This window comes from Ursus maritimus, unplaced genomic scaffold (genome assembly GCF_017311325.1).
Source record: "Ursus maritimus isolate PB19 unplaced genomic scaffold, ASM1731132v1 scaffold_19, whole genome shotgun sequence".
In the NCBI taxonomy this organism is placed as follows: Eukaryota; Metazoa; Chordata; class Mammalia; order Carnivora; family Ursidae; genus Ursus; species Ursus maritimus.
Genome location: NW_024424341.1, coordinates 40,436,115 through 40,455,041, shown reverse-complemented (window position 1 = coordinate 40,455,041; position 18,927 = coordinate 40,436,115). Strand labels below are relative to the sequence as shown.

The 18,927-nt window shown below is 44.9% G+C and overlaps 1 protein-coding gene across 1 annotated transcript in view; it reads right to left on the bottom strand.

Moving 5' to 3' along the window:
• GARRE1 (granule associated Rac and RHOG effector 1) overlaps positions 1-18,927 on the bottom strand; it is a 55,762-nt gene that overhangs the window by 21,621 nt on the left and 15,214 nt on the right. Inside the window, exon 2 of the mRNA XM_008709198.2 lies at positions 2,560-2,766. Within this exon, the coding sequence (XP_008707420.2) occupies positions 2,560-2,766 (207 nt within the window). The remainder of the gene's footprint in view (positions 1-2,559; positions 2,767-18,927) is intronic.

Genomic DNA, 18,927 nt, shown 5'->3' with positions numbered 1-18,927 from the left:
AACAAGACACAGAAACAAGAGAAAACGAATCAATGTCTTGTAGTGATGAAATGTAAGTTACCTATCCATATGCATCAGGACCAGAGAATACAGCAAAAAATATATTTAATTTCTTTGATGAAATTGAAGAAGAATTCAGGATGAACTCTTTCAATTTTTAAATGTCTATTTTTGTTGCAACAATATTTGTGCAACAAATAACATCTTTTAACAGCTAATTTTTTGTTCTTCTTTTGTTCTTCTGGTGTAGGAGTTGTAGTACTTACCAAAACTGCAGGAGGGTACTTCGCAGCTATAATGTTATATAGTTCCCAAAGCTCCACAGATTTCCTATGACTACCATTCCATCCAGTCCCTGAACCCTAACAGTCTCACAGTTTAAAACCATTTGACTTCTCTTTGTAAGTAAGACTCTTTCACTCAAATATTTAATCCACAAGGTCCTGTGTTGGGTGTCACTGGATAGACAGTTAAGCCCACAACCTGGTCCCTACCATCTTGGAACTGACAGCCTCATGGGCCAAACAAAACATTTAAAACATTTAAAATGGAGGAAAACACACCAAGGAAAACAGAACTTTAACAGGGAGCACCCTAGACACTGAGAAATCAGCATTTAGGTTATGAGTTTATGGAGGAGGAGGCAGTCAGCAGAAGTGTGGGATAGATAAGCAGACATGTCAGCGAAGAAACCAGAACCCAATGAGCAAGGGGGAGACTGGCCACAGGCAAGGCTGCTGATCAAGGCAGGAACCAGACTATGTGGGATGAGGCAGGTCATGGTGAAGGGACTATACTTTACCTTAAAGAAATAGCAACATCATCCACTTTTAATTGGAGAGTGATGAAGGATGGCAAGACAGGGAGGAGAGAAGGGAGATCATTTACTGCAGGTGTCAGGGGAGAGCAGTGATTCCTTAAAACTACGGCAGTGACAGAAAGGGACAGATCTGGGATAATACTTTGGGGGTAGGACCTTCATGACTTATGGACTGGATGTAGATATGATGCAAAGATAGGAAGATAAATCTCAAGTTTTTTGCCTGAAGGATCCAGTTTGGGATGGCAGCATTTGTTAGCATGGTGAAAATCTGGGGAACCCCAGGGGTGTGGGGAAAAGCTAAGCCTGAAAAGCTAAGCCTGAGCCACCTGGATACCTGAGGTAAGGAAGAGCTGAATACAGGGGCCTGGTGCTCACAGAAGTGGACCGGTCACACATATTTGAGGGCCCCCAGCGACAGGCAGTTCTAAGTCCCAAGGCTAGAGGAGATCCTATAGGAAGAAGGGCACCCAGAACTGAGCCTTGACAAACTGACATCCGTAAGCTGTGTTGGAGAGGGGAAGCTAGCGAAGTAGATGGAGAGGATGGCCCAAGAGGTTAATGCCTGGTTCAGGGATGCCACAGGAAGAGAGGATCTCCAAGGGCCCATGCTGCCTTGAGTGCTGAATGGAGTCCAACGGTTCCCTCGATTTGGCCACACAGAAGGTACCAGTGACCTTGACAAGAGAATGCCTGTTCTTGTGTAGGAGTGAACGCCAGATTTCACTGAGTTGAATGATGCCATTTATATAATGTTTCGTACTGTGCAAAATAAGGACTTACATTATCAACGAATACACGGATACAGAGTAAAAATACAGAAATATGCATAGGACTCACAAACTCCTAATTCAAAAGAGGTTGTCACTACAAAGGAAGGGATGTGAGTAAGACTGTAAAAAGGTACACAGGGAACTCAACTGCATTTGTAAATAATATTATTTTCTGTTAAAAATAGAAGGCAGGAAAGAGGCACCTGTCTGACTCAGTTGGTAGAGCACGCGACTCTTCATCTCATGGTTGTGAGGTCAAGCCCCATGCTGGGCATGGAGCCTACTTAAAAATAAGTGAGTGAGTGAGTAAGTAAATACAAGGCATAAAGCAACTGGTGAAAAGTTAAGATTCACTTGACGAAGCTAAAAGGAAGACAATAGGGTATATGGGACGTTTCCTAAATGCTTAAAGTGTTTCATAATAATCGTTTTTAGAACGACTCAAAGGGGAGGTGGACAATTCTTCCAAGAGGTTGGCTGTGAAAAGAGGAGAGAAACAGGGCAGGACATCTCTGGACACCAAGGAGTACTAAAACGCCTACAAGAAGTGCGTCGTCACTGACCACACCCCGACCTGGCTGCCGGGCTAAGCACTTATCCTCCGGAGCCAGCTCCAGCCTCTTCTCCCTGGCCCCTTCCTTGAAGCTCTGCTGCACTGCCCCTTAGTTGGAGGCAGGGCCCTTTCTCGGGGCTCCTGCACAGCTCTTTCACCCTGTTTTTGTAGGCCCTTCCTCATAGGAGGCTGTGAGTAGAGGCCATCACCCCACTGCCTGACCCACGCCCGGCACGTGGTGGGCATTCACCAAGGCGTTTGCTGTCAAATGAATGAACAAGCGAACGGTAACTGCTTAAAACTAAACGTTTCTAAATAAAACTCCTCTTTTAGGAACCAATAGGCAAGCTGGAGCCTGCTGGAGCCTCTGCTATTTGAACACAGGGCACCCATCTCCCCCAGGTCAGGGTTACCTCGGCAGCACCCCGCCAGGAGCGCACGGCTTCCTCCAATTCGGGTGTGGGGCTCATGCCGGAGAAGCCACCGCCACTGCTGTTCTTTTTCTCTGGCACAACCACCTCGGCAAAGCAAGAGTGAGCCACGGGCTGGACCTTCTGTAAGGCCTGGGTCAAAAACTGGAAATGGACCTGCACCACCGTCAAGAAACATCGCCCTAACACCTGTGAAAACAAGAAAGCCAGGGGGGTTAGCCTGTGGGTCGCTGCTGCGTCAGTGAGATATGTCGTTAACTATCAATGTGAGCAGAAGGTAACAGTACCCGGAAATCTGAAATCACAGGAAGTTAGAAAGTCACCGTGCTTTAGAAGGTTTGTTCTCAAGTTTGCAACTGGGTGCCTGATGTCTACAACTCAAAATGTTTCAACCAAATAGCAAACCCCAAGATTCAAATGGGGCCTTCCCAGTTCCTACCCAACCCCCCACTCCTGTTCTCCACTCCCCTCACGTGCACTCTGGCGCTCACACTAACCCTGGTTGGCCCTGGGCTCCTAATGAACCAGAGGAACCCACAGTTCCAGTTACGTGCACACAGCATTCAGAAGGCAGAGTAAAAGCCATGTGACTGAAAATCTGAAAGGTCAGTTTGACCATCAGAATTCTATTAGAAATGGAATCCAAAGATATAAGTTATTTTGGTAACAGTGTTATTTTTTTTTTTAAAGATTTTATTTATTTATTCGACAGAGATAGAGACAGCCAGCGAGAGAGGGAACACAAGCAGGGGGAGTGGGAGAGAAAGAAGCAGGCTCATAGCAGAAGAGCCTGATATGGGGCTCGATCCCATAACGCCGGGATCACGCCCTGAGCCGAAGGCAGACGCTTAACTGCTGTGCCACCCAGGCACCCCGGTAACAGTGTTATTAACATAGTTTTATCAGCCTAGCTGTATGTCATAATTCCAGTTCTTAGGAAACAAAGCGGACAGACCAGTCCCCTAGGAGTCAACAAAACATACTGGATAACTCTATTTGTCACAACAGTAGAAACTCAGTCTCCTGATATGTATCAGTAGTTAGCTGGTTGAGGGACTAGTCCATTAAAGTAGAGAATTCATTAAAAAAAAAATACTATTGGGGCGCCTGGGTGGCTTAGTCGTTAAGCGTCTGCCTTCGGCTCAGGTCATGATCCCAGGGTTCTAGGATCGAGTCCCACATCAGGCTCCCTGCTCAGCAGGGAGTCTGCATCTCCTTCTGCCCCTGTCCCTGCTCTCTTACAAATAAATAAATAAATAAATAAATACATAAATAAAAATTTTAAAAACTTCTCTAAAAAAATTCAAAATAAAAAAAAATAAGAGAGTAAGAACTTGTCACTCACAAAGCAACTTGAGCAGAGAACTTCCAGATTATTGACATCTTCCCCTAAACTTTTATGGTTGTTTTGCCCATAGATTTTGCCCAATCTGACAACCATAACAAAACTATCTGCATGGGGCGCCTGGGTGGCACAGCGGTTGAGCGTCTTCGGCTCAGGGCGTGATCCCAGCGTTATGGGATCGAGCCCCACATCAGGCTCCTCTGCTATGAGCCTGCTTCTTCCTCTCCCACTCCCCCTGCTTGTGTTCCCTCTATCTCTGGCAAATAAATAAATAAAATCTTAAAAAAAAAAAAAAACCTATCTGCAACTCTTTTATTATGTTCCATAACATTCACATTTTTTCCATGGAGGATCTATCATATTTCATTGGTTCACACAGTAGATTACTTACTCAAGAAATTACTTTCTTTATTAAGTTTGCAAATTATTCAACTGGTAGGAGCACAGCTGAGAGGCCCCACTTGCTGCCAGCACTCAGTGCACTGCCTTGGGGAGGTGGTGAAGCTTGGGGAACTCTTTCCATCGCCTTTATTTTTTTATTTTTTAAAAGATTTTATTATTTATTTGACAGAGAGAGACACAGCGAGAGAGGGAACACAAGCAGGGGGAGTGGGAGAGGGAGAAGCAGGTTTCCCACTGAGCAGGGAGCCCGATGTGGGGCTTTATCCCAGGGGCCTGAGATCATGTCCTGAGCCAAACGCAGACGCTTAATGACTGAGCCACCCAGGTGGCCCTCCATTGCCTTTATAAGGAACTAAAATCGGACCCCAGTGCCCACCCTCTGGCCCATCCATGGAAGCACCTAAAAATAAGACTCTAGTCGGGCCCTCTCACCTCCCAGGACACATTTTAGATGCTGTCCTTTTCCATCCCCTCTGTTCAGAGCTCTGCTTCCTGGAGAAAGAGTCAGGCAAGTCTCAGTGGTAACACTTGTTCCCTCTGATATTCCCCTGTGGAAGTCACCAGGGCTAAACTAAAACAAACAAACTCACGCAAATCTCACACCAAAGCATCAGCCCTCTATGGAGAACAATTAGAATTAGAGGCTGAACTCCCACCTAAACCTCCTGGGTTTCTACTCATACCTGTCTCAAAGCTCCTCCCCATCAATGGTCTGTGCCAGATAGGGCAGGGTGAGGGACACAGAGGAAGCGGCCCTAGCAACCTAGAGTCACGTGACAGGAACAGAATAAACAGCATATATTTAGTCTTGTACATCCTAGCAGCCAGCCTTAATTGAACACTCCGCACGCTACAGATCTACCACAGATTATCTCAATTCATCCCAGGAACAACTGTATGAAGTCATTCCCATTTTATGGACGACAAGACCGAGGCACAGGAAGGTTATGAAACTTTGTGACGGGAACACAAACTGGATTTAACAGAGTGGTCACCTGGGTCAAGTGTCTGTGCCCCACTGCCTCCAACAGGCTCGAAACAGCTAGATACAGCTGTGCGCTGGTAGCACGGAGACCAGGCACATCACATACTCAACCTTAACCGGCCTAGGTCAGAATGAGGGTATCCTGAAGCCCCCCACACTGCAAACACAGGAGGAGTGGAGCTGGCTTCTCAGACACACAAACTCTTCCTCCTCCTCCGTCCCCAGCCTCTTGGCAGGCTATAGGGAAGAGGGAAGAGCGGGCAAGTGGAGATGCCAGGTACCCTTTGCTCTGGGGTCACATTCTTACAGCTTTTGACCAATACAATTAAGTCATTCATTTGTTCAATAAATATGTACTATGTGAATACCTGATATGTACAAAGCACAACAAAAGGCCAAAGGATACTACAAGAAAGACAATGAGCAAGTCCTTGTCCTCATAAGGGTTTCTTTGTTTTTTTTTTAAAGATTGATTGATTGATTGATTGATTGATTTATGGGAGAGGGTGAGGGAGAGAAGCAGACTCCCTGCTGAGCATGGAGTCAGATGCAGGACTCAATGGAGGACTCAATCTCACAGCCCTGGATCACGACCCGAGCTGAAATCAAGAGTTGGATGCTCAACCAAGCCATCCAGGTGCCTCATGAGGGTTACTTTCTCATGATGGGGAATAAACTGCTAAGTCAATATGCTAAGTCAGGGGCTACTGGAGAAGGCACACAAAGGGGCGAGGTGGGAAGGAAAAGGCTCTCTGAGGGAAGGACTAAGGGAACAGGAAACCACCCGTCCCCCTTCTAAAAGGGAAAATTCTGGGAAAAGCCTGATGCAGGGTCCCCGGGTCCAGAATAGGACAGTGCTGCTTGATGGGAGGATGGGGGTGGGAAGCGTGCCACTCTTGGTAGGATAGTGAAAGGAGGAGGAGTATGCTGCAGGAAAAAGTGGAGGAAAGATGATGCAGGACAGTTTAAAAGGCAGACATTCGGTATGTTGTCTCTACCATTTTTACATGTTTGACCTTGGATGAGTTATTTATTTATTTATCTATCTATCTATTTATTTATTTATTTTAAAGATTTTATTTTACTTGACACAGAGAGAGACAGCCAGGGAGAGAGGGAACACAAGCAGCAGGGGTGGGAGAGGAAGAAGCAGGCTCCCAGCAGAGCAGGGAGCCCGATGCGGGGCTCGATCCCAGGATCCTGGGATCATGCCCTGGGCCGAAGGCAGACTCTTGACAACTGAGCCACCCAGGAGCCCCTTGGATGAATCATTTAATCTAAATTTCTTCCCTGTAAACAAGGAATGATGAGAACCAGAGCTTGGCACCCTCCACCCCCACCCCATGATACACGGAGCATCAGTCCTAATTAGAGCTACAACAAAATATCTGTGTTGTGAACAATTCAGTAAAAGCCAATCAAATCAATGGCTACCCTGGACTTTGGAAAAGGTATTTCACAGGATATCTGCTCTAAAGGCTTAAAGCAACAAATGCATAAACACGACCATCTCGAGAGAGGACAGAGCTCCACTTTCAGCCTGCCTCTGCTCATCTCCTGTCACAGCCCAGGTCTCCTCCTGAAACAGATCCCACTGGCCTCCACCTAGACCCGGGCCAGTCCTTGGGTCTTCCTGACAAACCTGGAAGGAAATACAGACTCTAATGTTGTGAATTTGAAAGCATGTGACCTCAGGGCCGTGGGCAGCTATTTTGTCCTTCATGTGGAGAACGTTGCCTGGACTACAGGATTCCATGAGGCTGCAGAACAGATGTGACAACCTGGGGACCGGGTGAACGGGGCAGTCAGAGACACTGGAGTTTAAAATGTCAGTGGACAGACACCTGCAGCTCTATCAGCAGCTGTTTATTGAGTGCTTAACCCATACCAAACACTTTACTTGCAGTGAAGCAACGAAATGCATCCATTTTACAGATGATAACACTGAAGCTTCGAGAAAGAAGCCTGCTCCAAGAGCTGGAGCAGAGACCTGATGCCAGGTATGTTCGACTCCAAAAGCTATGTTCCTAACCACCAGGCCACTCCGTCTCCCTAGGATAAGATCTAGGACGCAGCCATAATAGTGGTGGCTACTAAGAAAAGGGGAGGAGCCCTGTGCAGGAACCCTGACTTCTCCTGCGTGGTGTCAGGCCCTGGGGTGGGAACAGAGACTGAGAGGCATGGCTCTGTCATCTCTGGCAGTAGAAAAGGGACTGGGGCAAAAGTATCAAGTGGCGTAGCCTGTGGCACTCCTAGATAGCATGAGTTTCAAAGTTTATGATTCCACAGCAGAAAGAGCTGCTAAGACTGGCTGGAAATAGCAATGTGAAACAGGGAGAGTGTACAAGGGGCTTGGGAGAAAGAGCAGCTTCTCCCACCTCTTGAGGAATTCCAAACCCAAAAACACCTGTTCAGAACTTCAACACATCAGTCTCATTTAAGAATTACAAATAAAGCAACTGGAATTAATCGGCATTTGCATTTTTTAAAGATTAATCTAGGGGCACCTGGGTGGCTCTGTTGGAGAAGCATGGGACTCTTGATCTCCGGGTCATGAGTTCGAGCCCCAGGTTGGGTGTAGAGATTACTTAAATAAATAAAACTAAAAAAAAAAAAAAAAAATTAAATAAATAACAAATTTTAAAAAGGTTAATCTATTCAAGGCATCCCAAGTTGATGGAATTTCAGGCCAATTTCAGACTTCTGCATTAAGAGAAACCTTTTAACGTGACTTAAATTCCTCATAAAGGCCCGATTCCTGAATAGAGACCACCAGCGACCTTGCCACTCCTGCCTCTCAATGTCCACAGAGCATTCTGGATTATGAACAGCCACCAAGGATCTACCAAAAGGAAACCTTGTTTTCTGGAACTCCCTGATGGCGGCGGGAAAGGGTATGAGTTCACTTTCTCATATCCATGTACACATACCACATCTGCTGCTACGTGTGTTGTGTTGATAGAAAACCAGAAATCCTTTTCTTTTTGGTGATGTTTACATTTTATCGATTAAAACAGATTTTAGTGTAAGGGCACCCTATTTTTTTTTTATTTTTATTTTTTATTTTTTTTTTAATGATTTTTTATTATATTATGTTAGTCACCATACAGTACATCCCCGGTTTCCGATGTAAGGCTCGATGATTCATTAGTTGTGTATAACACCCAGTGCACCATGCAATACGTGCCCTCCTTACTACCCATCACCGGTCTATCCCATTCCCCCACCCCCCTCCCCTCTGAGGCCCTCAGTTTGTTTCTCATAGTCCATAGTCTCTCATGTTTCATTCCCCCTTCTGATTACCCCCCCACCTTTATCCCTTTCCTCCCCTACCGATCATCCTAGTTCTTATGTTCCATAGATGAGAGAAATCATATGATAGTTGTCTTTCTCTGCTTGACTTATTTCACTTAGCATTATCTCCTCCAGTGCTGTCCATGTTGTAGCAAATGTTGAGAACTCGTTCTTTCTGATAGCTGAGTAATATTCCATTGTATATATGGACCACAACTTCTTAATCCAGTCATCTGTTGAAGGGCATCTCGGCTCCTTCCACGATTTAGCTATTGTGGACATTGCTGCTATGAACATTGGGGTGCATATGGCCCTTCTCTTCACTACGTCTGTATCTTTGGGGTAAATACCCAGTAGTGCAATGGCTGGATCATAGGGTAGCTCAATTTTTAACTTTTTAAGGGACCTCCACACTGTTTTCCAGAGTGGCTGTACCAACTTGCATTCCCACCAACAATGTAGGAGGGATCCCCTTTCTCCACATCCTCTCCAACAATTGTTGTTTCTTGAAGGGCACCCTATTTTGAATCCCAAAAGACCACACTTTCTGATGCTGAGGATTAATGAAACTCTACCTTCCTAGACTATTTCAAAATTTGGTTTTAGTTATTGTTGTTCTAGGGCCAAGCAAGGCCTGACTCAGCCCTGAATATATCCCTGTGTTGGGATGATGGAATACCCAAATCTACTCCATCTCCCAACATGCCTTGTGATTTTCATGTTAAAACACACAGTGTCTCACCAAGTTCATTTTCTACTCAACCTCACTTAACAATCTGTCTTTCTCACATCCCTGGAGAGAAGAACAAATAAAACTGTCACATATACCACACTGTCAAACATTCCCAGGAATTCTAGCATTTATTTCTGACCAGTTTAAAAGTCTAGAGTGAATGAAATAGTCGATCTGGATTGGCTGTTTTTATTAGAAATTCCAAAGTCATTCAATCATTTCTTTTTCTGCAATATTTACTTTTACCTTAAACGTAACAGTTGGTTCCAAGTAGCCTCAACCTCGCTCTTTTGTTCATATGATAATTCCAGAGTTATTACATAATGACCTAACCAACAGACCAGAATGTGATATAGAGACCTAAATGTGTCTCTAGAGGAATAGAGAATGCAGTGGACCATGCCCAGGCTATGGAAAGTGCTCTGCAAAGATTAGATTACAGTATAAAAATGCAAAAAGCAAACTTACTGAAACTATGTGCAGTCTGACCTAAAAACCGATTACAGTGAGTGTTTAAATATTTAAAAATTTAAAAAACGGCAACTAACAAATGAAGAAAGATCTCTGTAATCCGTATTAACCTAGAGCAAGCTGCCATACTATGTACAGGAGAGAGAACAAGGAAAGGAAAGAAAAGCTAACACGTGCCCGAGGGTGACTGAACCAACACCAAACACTAATTATTCATACAAGATTATATTCTGCCTCTGGACATGCTGCTGCTCTTGCCTGCTGGTGAAAAGATCAACAGAGACAGTTTCTGAACTCCTACTTCATGGGCTAAGCACTCTGGTGCACAAAATCTTTTATATCAGTAATACATAATCATTGCAAACAAATTAGGGGAAAAAAGATCAGCTAAATAAAAATTTACCAAATATCACTAAATAGATATACCACTGATTACATGTTTCCTATACAGCCTATATTTGTACCTGTAGATTAAAAAAAAAAACTAGATTATGTTTATATGTTCTGTTTTATAGCCTGCTTTCCAAAAGAAAATATATCAAGAATTTATTACTATGCCAACACACATAGGAAGTTTTATATTTTAGCTACATTGCTGTAAATCTTAGCATAACTAATTAGGATAATTATAAAATATCATTCAGGACATGAAAACGTGAAAGGCTACTCAAGGTAACTAAGTCCACATTAATTATGGTAAACAAAGGACTCTGCTCTTCTAGTAATTTTTCCATTGAAAATGCAAGTTTCCTCCATAAACAAGCAAAGTAATATTGTGGGTTTCTATAGGGCACAGATAAAATATATTTAAGTCACCTAGACAAGCCTATGGCCTGGGAGCCTATTAGAGTTGAGGAAATTCTTTTTGTTGATATGAGTGTATTTTTCATTAAAAGTTGTCACTTCTGGGATGCCTGGGTGGCTCAGTAGGTTAAGCGTCTGTCTTCGGCTCAGGTCATGATCCCAGGGTCCCGGGATCGAGTCCTGTGTCAGGCTCCCTGCTTAGCGGAGTGTCTGCTTCTCCCTCTGCCTCAGCCTCTCCCCCTGCTTGTGCTCTTTCTCTCTCAAATAAATAAATAAAATCTTAAAAAAAAAAAAGTTGTCACTTCAATCAAGAAGAAAATATTATCATTGGGACATCCGAGTGGTTAAGGCACTGGACTTAAGAAGAAAATACTAAACTATCTCGACTGGGGGCGCCTGGGTGGCTCCATTGGTTAGGCATCCGACTCTTGGTTTCTGCTCAGATCATGATCCTGGGGTCCTGGGATTGAGCCCTGCGTTGGGCTCTGCGCTTGAGAGTCTCTCTCCTTCTCCCTCTGCCCCTCTTGCTCACGCTGTCTCTCTCTCTAAAATAAATAAGTTAAAAAAAATAACTATCTCAATGGAAGAGATGATTAAAAAAACAGATGGGGAATTCACAAGTGGAAATCCACTCCATCAACATTATCTCCACCATACCACACTGAGGAGAAGCCTCTGCATCCCAGATGACATGGCAGTACATGCCTCACCTGGGATTCTTCACTGAGCTAGGATTCACCAAGCCCATCTGACTGACAGTCTTTGTTACTCATATGGTATTCCTACTGGTGAGAGCTGTGCCAAGTCTTGGGCTGAGGTGGGGAAGGGGGTCTTCCACCTCCTCCCAGCAGCATCTGAGACAGTGGGACCCCCCTCTTCTTCCTGAAACACTTGCTTCTCTTGGCTTCCAAGACACTGCACTTGGTCCATCTCTCCCTCATGCTCTGGCTGCTCCCTCAGCAGACTCCTGGGCTGCTTTTGAGTCATCTCCTCACCTCTAAATACTGTGGTGCCTTAGGGCTTACTCATCCTTGGATTTTCCCTCTGGTTCTCTAGTTATACTCACTTCCAGTTTTACAGCTTAAATACCATCTTTTGACTCAACTGTTCCCAAGTTCCTATCTCCTATCTGAACCTCAGCCTTGAACTCCCAATCTGTATATCTGACTATCTACTTGACACTGCCCCTGGGATGTCTAATAGGCACTGCAGACCTATTATTCCAACCTACTCTTGCCCCACCGCTCCCCATCTCAGTAAAGAGCATGACCAGGGGTCCAAGTACTCATGTGGTAAACCCTGGAGTCATTTTCACCCTTCCTTCTCTCTTTCATGCATGCACACACATGTTCCACAGTGCTACAGTCAAATAAAACTGCTAGAATATCAATCAGCTTTAAAAAGGAGGAAAACTCTGACACGTGCTACAATACGGATGAGCCTTAAAGACACAATGGTAAATGAAAGCAGCCGGTCACAAAAAGACAAATATTGTACCATCCCACTTACATGAGGTACCTAGAATAGGCAAATTCATCGAGACATAAGGTAGAAAGGTGGTTTCCTGGGGTTGGGGGGAGGGTGGGATGGAAGTTATTGTTTAACAGGAACAGGGTTTCAGTTTGGGAAGATGAGACGTTCTGGAGATGGATGGCGGTGAAGGTTGCACAACAGTGTGAATGTACCTAATGCCTCTGAGCCGTACACTTAAAAACAAGTCCAGCCGCTTCCAGTCACCGCCTCTGCTCGCAATCTGTTCCCAAGCTACGATCATCTCTTGCTGGGATTAACTACTATAATAGCCTCTTAACTGACCTTCCTGTTCCATTCAATTAGGATTAGGTATGTCTACATACAACAACAACAAACGCAGCGGCTTAAGCAAGAGTGATGTTTACTTCTTTCTGAGGTAAAAAATAAATCTAGGATTCGGCAGTGCAGAGCTGGGGTGGGGTCTCCCAGGTACCACGAGGAAACCAGGTCCCGTCTTTCTGCTCTGCATCCTCACCAGAGGCCGACATTCTTCAATTGCCTCACAGGACTAAAGGGCTAAATGGCCTTCGGCCATTCACCTGCATTCTAGAGAGCAGCAAACTGGGGCAGTAGACTCATCCCAAGCCTCTAGTTACATCTTCACAGACCAGAACTTATTCAAGCGACCCCTGGATGGTGAGGAAGGATGGAAATATCCTCCCTTTTCCGGGCACAATATGCCTGAAAACAAAACAAAACACAAACAAACCCAGAGTTTTGTTGCTAAGGAAGAAGGGGAGACTGGATTTTGGGAGGCAACTAGCAGCATCTCCTCTCTCCCCTAGAGTCTACTTTCCGCACAGGAAACAGATTATTATAAAACAGAAATCAGATTATCGCACTCCCCTGCTCAAAATCTCCCAATGGCTTTTCACCACAATCAGAAGAAAGTCCATAGTCTTCGTTCTGTCCTACAATCCCTACATGATCTGGCCCCCAACTATTCTCTGAACTTATTTCCTATCCTTCTCTCAGCTCTGGCCACCCCGCTTTCTTGCTGTTCCTCAGAAATTCTGAGCACAGCTCCTGTCTCAAGTCTTTTGCACAAGCCAGTTCCCACTACCTCAGGGTTTCTCAACATCAACACGACTGACATTTGGGGCCAGAGACATCACTGTTGTGGGGGGCTGTCCTATGCAGGGTCGTGGGTTGTCAGCAGCATTCCTGGTCTTTACTTATGAGATGTCAGCAGCACTGGTTGGAGGTGCAGTAACCAAAACCTCTCAGATCATATTGTTTTGAATACATTTTCAAATCTTTTTTGTTTTTTGTTTAAAGCAAAAAGCAGAGGGAGATCCCTTCCTTCTAGGGTGACTTCTGAGAGACCAAGAGCTGCAGAAGAGCACGAATGTGACAGCAGAGGGGAGCTTTGGAGGATCCACGCTTCTGCTGCAAGACTGAAATACAACCTGACGGGCTATAAGGAGAGAAATACCAAGATTCCACCTTCTCCAAATATATTTGAATTGAAAATCAGATCAACTGAAGAGCTTTGTGCTCCTGCAAACTTACGTCTTTCAGAATCTGGGGCCTGAGTCTGGTTACCTAATGTTCCATACTTCCTGCAGAAACACCATCCCACCATGGGTGTATATGTGTGGGATAGGAAGGATGGGATATTGGTCAGAAGCAGAGAGGGAAACTGAGGTCTTAGAAGATGGCAACAATTTGTCCCCCAAATATACAGTGAGTCAGTGAAACTCTGACTCCCTAGCACATAAATTCAAACCTGTTCCTTCAAATTATTCTGGGTCCTCTGGGGTAACAGTCAACTTCTTTTCAGTGAGTAAGACTCCTCTTACCCTACCCCTAGCATGGAAAAAAATGGGAGATGTCATTTTTATGACAATTGAAAATACTTCTAGACATTGCCAAGTGTCCTCTGAGGGAGAGCCCACCCTGACCCACTGGCGAATGAACCACTACTCTATCTGGAGCATCTTTGCCCCTGGAATTCATATGGTTATCCCTCTGATGGTCTTTGCTCAAATGTCCCATCCTTGGCCTTTCCTCTACCTCTCTCTTCCCCCTTCTTCTTTTTCTTCTTCATCTCTCTCCGCAGCACCCCCCACTACCTGACATTACCTTTGCATGTGCTTTTTTTTTTTTTTTTTTGGTCTATTTTCCCACCTAGGAGCTAAGCTGGATAAGGGTAGGGTCTTTGTTTTGCTCTCCGTCGCATTCTCAGTGCCTGGAGCATAGTAGACAATCCCTCCTATGTATTTGTTGAAAGAAGAGAAGAAAGCAGTTGCTACTGTCCACATAAAAGTGCCAAGCCAAGGGGCACCTGGGTGGCTCAGCTGGTTGAGCTTCCGACTTTTGATTTCAGCTCAGGTCATGATCTTGGGGTCCTGGGATCAAGCCCTGCATTGGGCTCTGCACTCAGTGGGGAATCTGCTTGAGGATTCTCTCTCTCTCCCTCTGCCTCTCCCCCTGCTCACACACTCTCTCTCTCAAGTAAATAAATCAATCTTAAACAAACAACAAAAAAAGTGCCAAGCCAGGAGCAGCATGATAACTACAGGGCTGAGGGCAGGGCATCAAAAATGCCAGTATCTTTGTGCAAATGACATCTGATTCTTCCCCCAAAAACTCTTCCTGCTTTCTTTCCCTGGAGAGCTCTTCAGCAACCAGTCTGCCACAGACATCAGCCGTAAACTTTGAGATGACTTTGAGGGTGACATCACCAATAGGAATAGGGGAGATCACAACTATTGTGCAGAAAGGAAGTCTATAAACCATGCAAGGCTTTCTTGTAAGCAACACACTCATCCATGAATGAATAATCAGGTATAACATTTGTTATGGCTTGGAACTGTATGCTTATTCTTTCAAACTAAGAGCCAATACATAACTAATGGGTTTAGAGATATGTGTAAGGGAATAAAAGATGTATTTTCCCTATATGTTTCTGTGCGCGTATCTACTTGCTGCTACCTGCATAGATACATAAGACAATTGTAGTTGTATCTGGGACTGGCATGGAGTTGGAAGGGAGAGTCAGTATTTTTGGGGAAGTTGACTTAGGTCATTCAGAAATGTTTGAATTTTTTACCATTGGCACGTACGATGTATAAGAAAAACTAATTTGTTAAAATCAATAATCGACAGTGGTATAGCCAAAGCATTCCCATTAAAATAAGGACCAGGGCACCTGGGTGGCTCAGATGGTTAAGCATCCACCTTCAGCTCGGGTCATGATCCCAGGGTCCTGGGATCAAGTCCTGCATCAGGCTCCCTGTTCAGTGGGGAACCTGCTTCTCCCTCTGCTTCTGCCTCTCTCACTCTCTGTCTCTCGTGAATAAATAAATAAAATCTTAAAAAAAAAAAAAGAAATTAAAAAAATAAAATAAAATGAGGACCAAAACAAAGATGCTCACTCTTAAAGCTGATTATTTAATATATTAAAACTTATTGTCCGGGCACCTGGGTGGCTCAGTCAGTTGAGCGGCTGGCTCTTGATTTCAGCTCAGGTCATGATCTCAGGCTCCTGAGACTGAGCCCCACCTGTGTTGGGATCCACGCTCTGCACTTAGCAGGGAGTCTGCTTCTCTCCTTCTCCCTCTCCCCCTGCCCCACCCCAGCTCATGTGTACGTGCTCTCTCTCTCTCTCTCAAATAAATAAATAAATCTTAAAAAAATTATGGGGATGCCGGGTGGCTCAGGTCATGATCCCACGGTCCTGGGATCGAGTCCGGCATCTGGCTCCTTGCTCAGTGGGGAGCCTGCTTCTCTCTCTGCCTGGTGCTCCCCAACTTGTGCGCTCTCTCTCTCACAAATGAATAAATAAAATCTTTAAAAATTATGGTCGACACACAAGATATATAACTATTGAAAGGGAAGAGACATATGCAGATGGCATAACTACATATATCAAAAATCCCCAAGTAAACTAATTGAAACATCAGAATGATTGTATTCAGTCACGTGGAAGGAGACAAAAATCAATGGTGTCTCCATATTACAGAAAAAAAGCTTTAAAATATTATTTCATTCATTATAGCTACGAAATATAAATTACTTTAGAATTTTTTATTTTAAAGATTTTACTTATTTGTCAGAGAGAGAAAGAGCACAAGCAGGGGGAGCAGCAGAGGCAGAGGGAGAAGCAGACTCCCTGCTGAGCAAGGAGCCCAATGCTGGACTCGATCCCAGGACCCTGAGATCATGACCTGAGCTGAGGCAGATGCTTAACCGACTGAGCCACTCAGGTGCCCCATAAAAATCCCATATCATTCTCTATAAAATCTAAATTCTTACCAAGGCCTACCTGGTTCTCTGCTCTGCCCTAACCTCTTCAGGGCTGGGTAGGAAGTTCTGCGGTGGGGGGCTGGGTCCTGTCAGGGTGAGTGGAGTGTGAGAACACTGAACCAACAGTCAGGCTTGAGGCTATTTTTCACCTGCATCCCACAGCATCACACCTCATGTTTCAGTCTACACATTAATCTATCTTGCCCACAAGGCACAGAGCATTTTTTTTAAGATTTAATTTATTTATTTGAGAGAGAATGAGAGAAAGCTCAAGCAGGGAAGGGGCAGAGGGAGAGGGAGAAGCAGACTCCCTCCTGAGAAGGGAGCCAGATTTGGGGCTCGATCCCAGGACCCCGAGATCATGACCTGAGCTGAAGGCAAATGCTTAACCAACTGAGCCACCCAGGCACGCCCAGCCTAAAGCACTTTTGACTGTTCTCATTCATCTCTGCCAGCTCACAGCCAGCTCCTGTGTATTTTCTCCAGGAGGGTGCGTGGTAGCAGCCAGGTGAAGAGGAAAGCAGACCAGGGGACTGAGGCCTTCTCCAGGGGCTGGTGAGGCCTCAGGAGGGGTCCTGGAGTAAGCCCGAACTCAACGAGGGTTCCTCCACATCTATTTCTACTTGCCTGGCTCTGGATATGTCAGCGTTAGCTAGAGGGCCAGGAAATGCATTCTCACAGAAGAATGGACATGGCAAGCGAGCCCCTGTGCTCAAAGACCGCACTGGCCTGAGGCATTGGAGGGGCAAGGACACAAGCCCTGTCTGTGCTGGTCCCAGGATTGTAGGCAAATGTCATTTTACATACCTTCAGAATCCTGATTTGTAAAAATGGGGGAGGCTGCCAAAAAAGGCTGCTCTCCATTCCTGTGAGATCTCACAAGCTGACCAGTAACCATAAACATTTAGAATAAAGAATAATTCAGGAAAGCCAGTTCTATGTAAAATTATACTCCACGAGCTCTTTTGTTTCTGTCTCCTTTTAATTCACCCACCAAATCTAGTATTTCCCTTATGTTCACTCAAACCTTTTTAGCAACTATGAAATTTTAAATCGTATCCTCCTAAAAAAAAGCAACATTGCCATTTTAGTCACCAAAATTAGGAGCACACCTTGACTTCTACCTGCTCTTGGGGTCCTGCCAAGGGGATGGGTGGATTCTCTGTTCTCATTTTCTCCCTTGATTCACTTTTATTTTCTTCATTTTTCTGAAAAGTACCTGCTTTTCATCACAACAACTGACTCAATAATACTCCCTGTGATATTGTGATTTATAGCAAGAAATATCTATTTTGGTCTTTTTCCAACGTTCCCGGCACAGAGCTCCTAAAACCCTTGGAATTTTCTCTGTGATAAGAAAGATAAAGTGTATTTTGTTATTCATAACAAGCCTCTCTAAACCAAACCTGAGTTTATGTTAATGAGGTGACTTTTGAAGAGCCCCTAAGAGTGGGGGCTGGTTGTCAGGGGAACCAACCACTGATTAGAGGTTTGGAACTTTCAGCCCTACTACCCCTTTGGGGACGGGAGAGGTTAGGGGGTCGAATCAATCACCAATGGACAATGACTGAATCAATCGCAGCCACATAATGAAGCCTCAAGAAAGCCCAAAGGATAGGAGGTTCAGAGAGCTTCTGGATGGGTAAACACGTGGAGGTGCCAGGACGGTGGTTTATCTAGAGGGCACAGAAGCTGCCGCCCCTTCCCATATACCTGGCCCTATTCATCGTCTTTCACCTGGCTGTTTCTGAGTTATATCCTTTTATAATTTAGTAAGTAAAATGTTACTTCTGAGTTCTGTGAGCTGCTCTAGCAAATTAACGGAACCCATGTTGGGTCGTGAGAACCTCTGCTTTACTGCCAGTTGGTAAGAAGCATGGGTAATAACACCCTGGGCCTTGCCACTGGTGTCTAAAGGGGAGGAGGCCACTCCTGTGGGACTTGGCCCTTAAACTGTGGGGTCTGATGCTAGTGTCAAAACTGACCCAGGGGTGCCTGGGTGGCTCAGCCGTTAGGCGTCTGCCTGCCGCTCAGCTCATGATCCTACAACCCTGGGATGGAGACCCGCATCTGGCTCCCTGCTCAGCGGGAGCCTGCTTCTCCCTCTCACTCCCCTTGCTTGTGTTCCCTCTCTCGCTGTCTCTGTCAAATAAATAAATAAAATCTTAAAAACAAAAAACAAAAAACTGACCCAGAACTGCCTGGCGTGGGAAAACCGCCCCCCCCACATTTGGTGATCAGAAGTGCCAGAAAGGAACTATTCTGTGAGTAGATAGGAAAGAGAAGAGTCGTTCTAAACACTCCCCTTTCTTTCTTTTTTTTAATTAATTTATTTATTTTTTAATGATTTTTTATTATATTATGTTAGTCACCATACAGTACATCCCCGGTTTCCGATGTAAGGCTCGATGATTCATTAGTTGTGTATAACACCCAGTGCACCATGCAATACGTGCCCTCCTTACTACCCATCACCGGTCTATCCCATTCCCCCACCCCCCTCCCCTCTGAAGCCCTCAGTTTGTTTCTCAG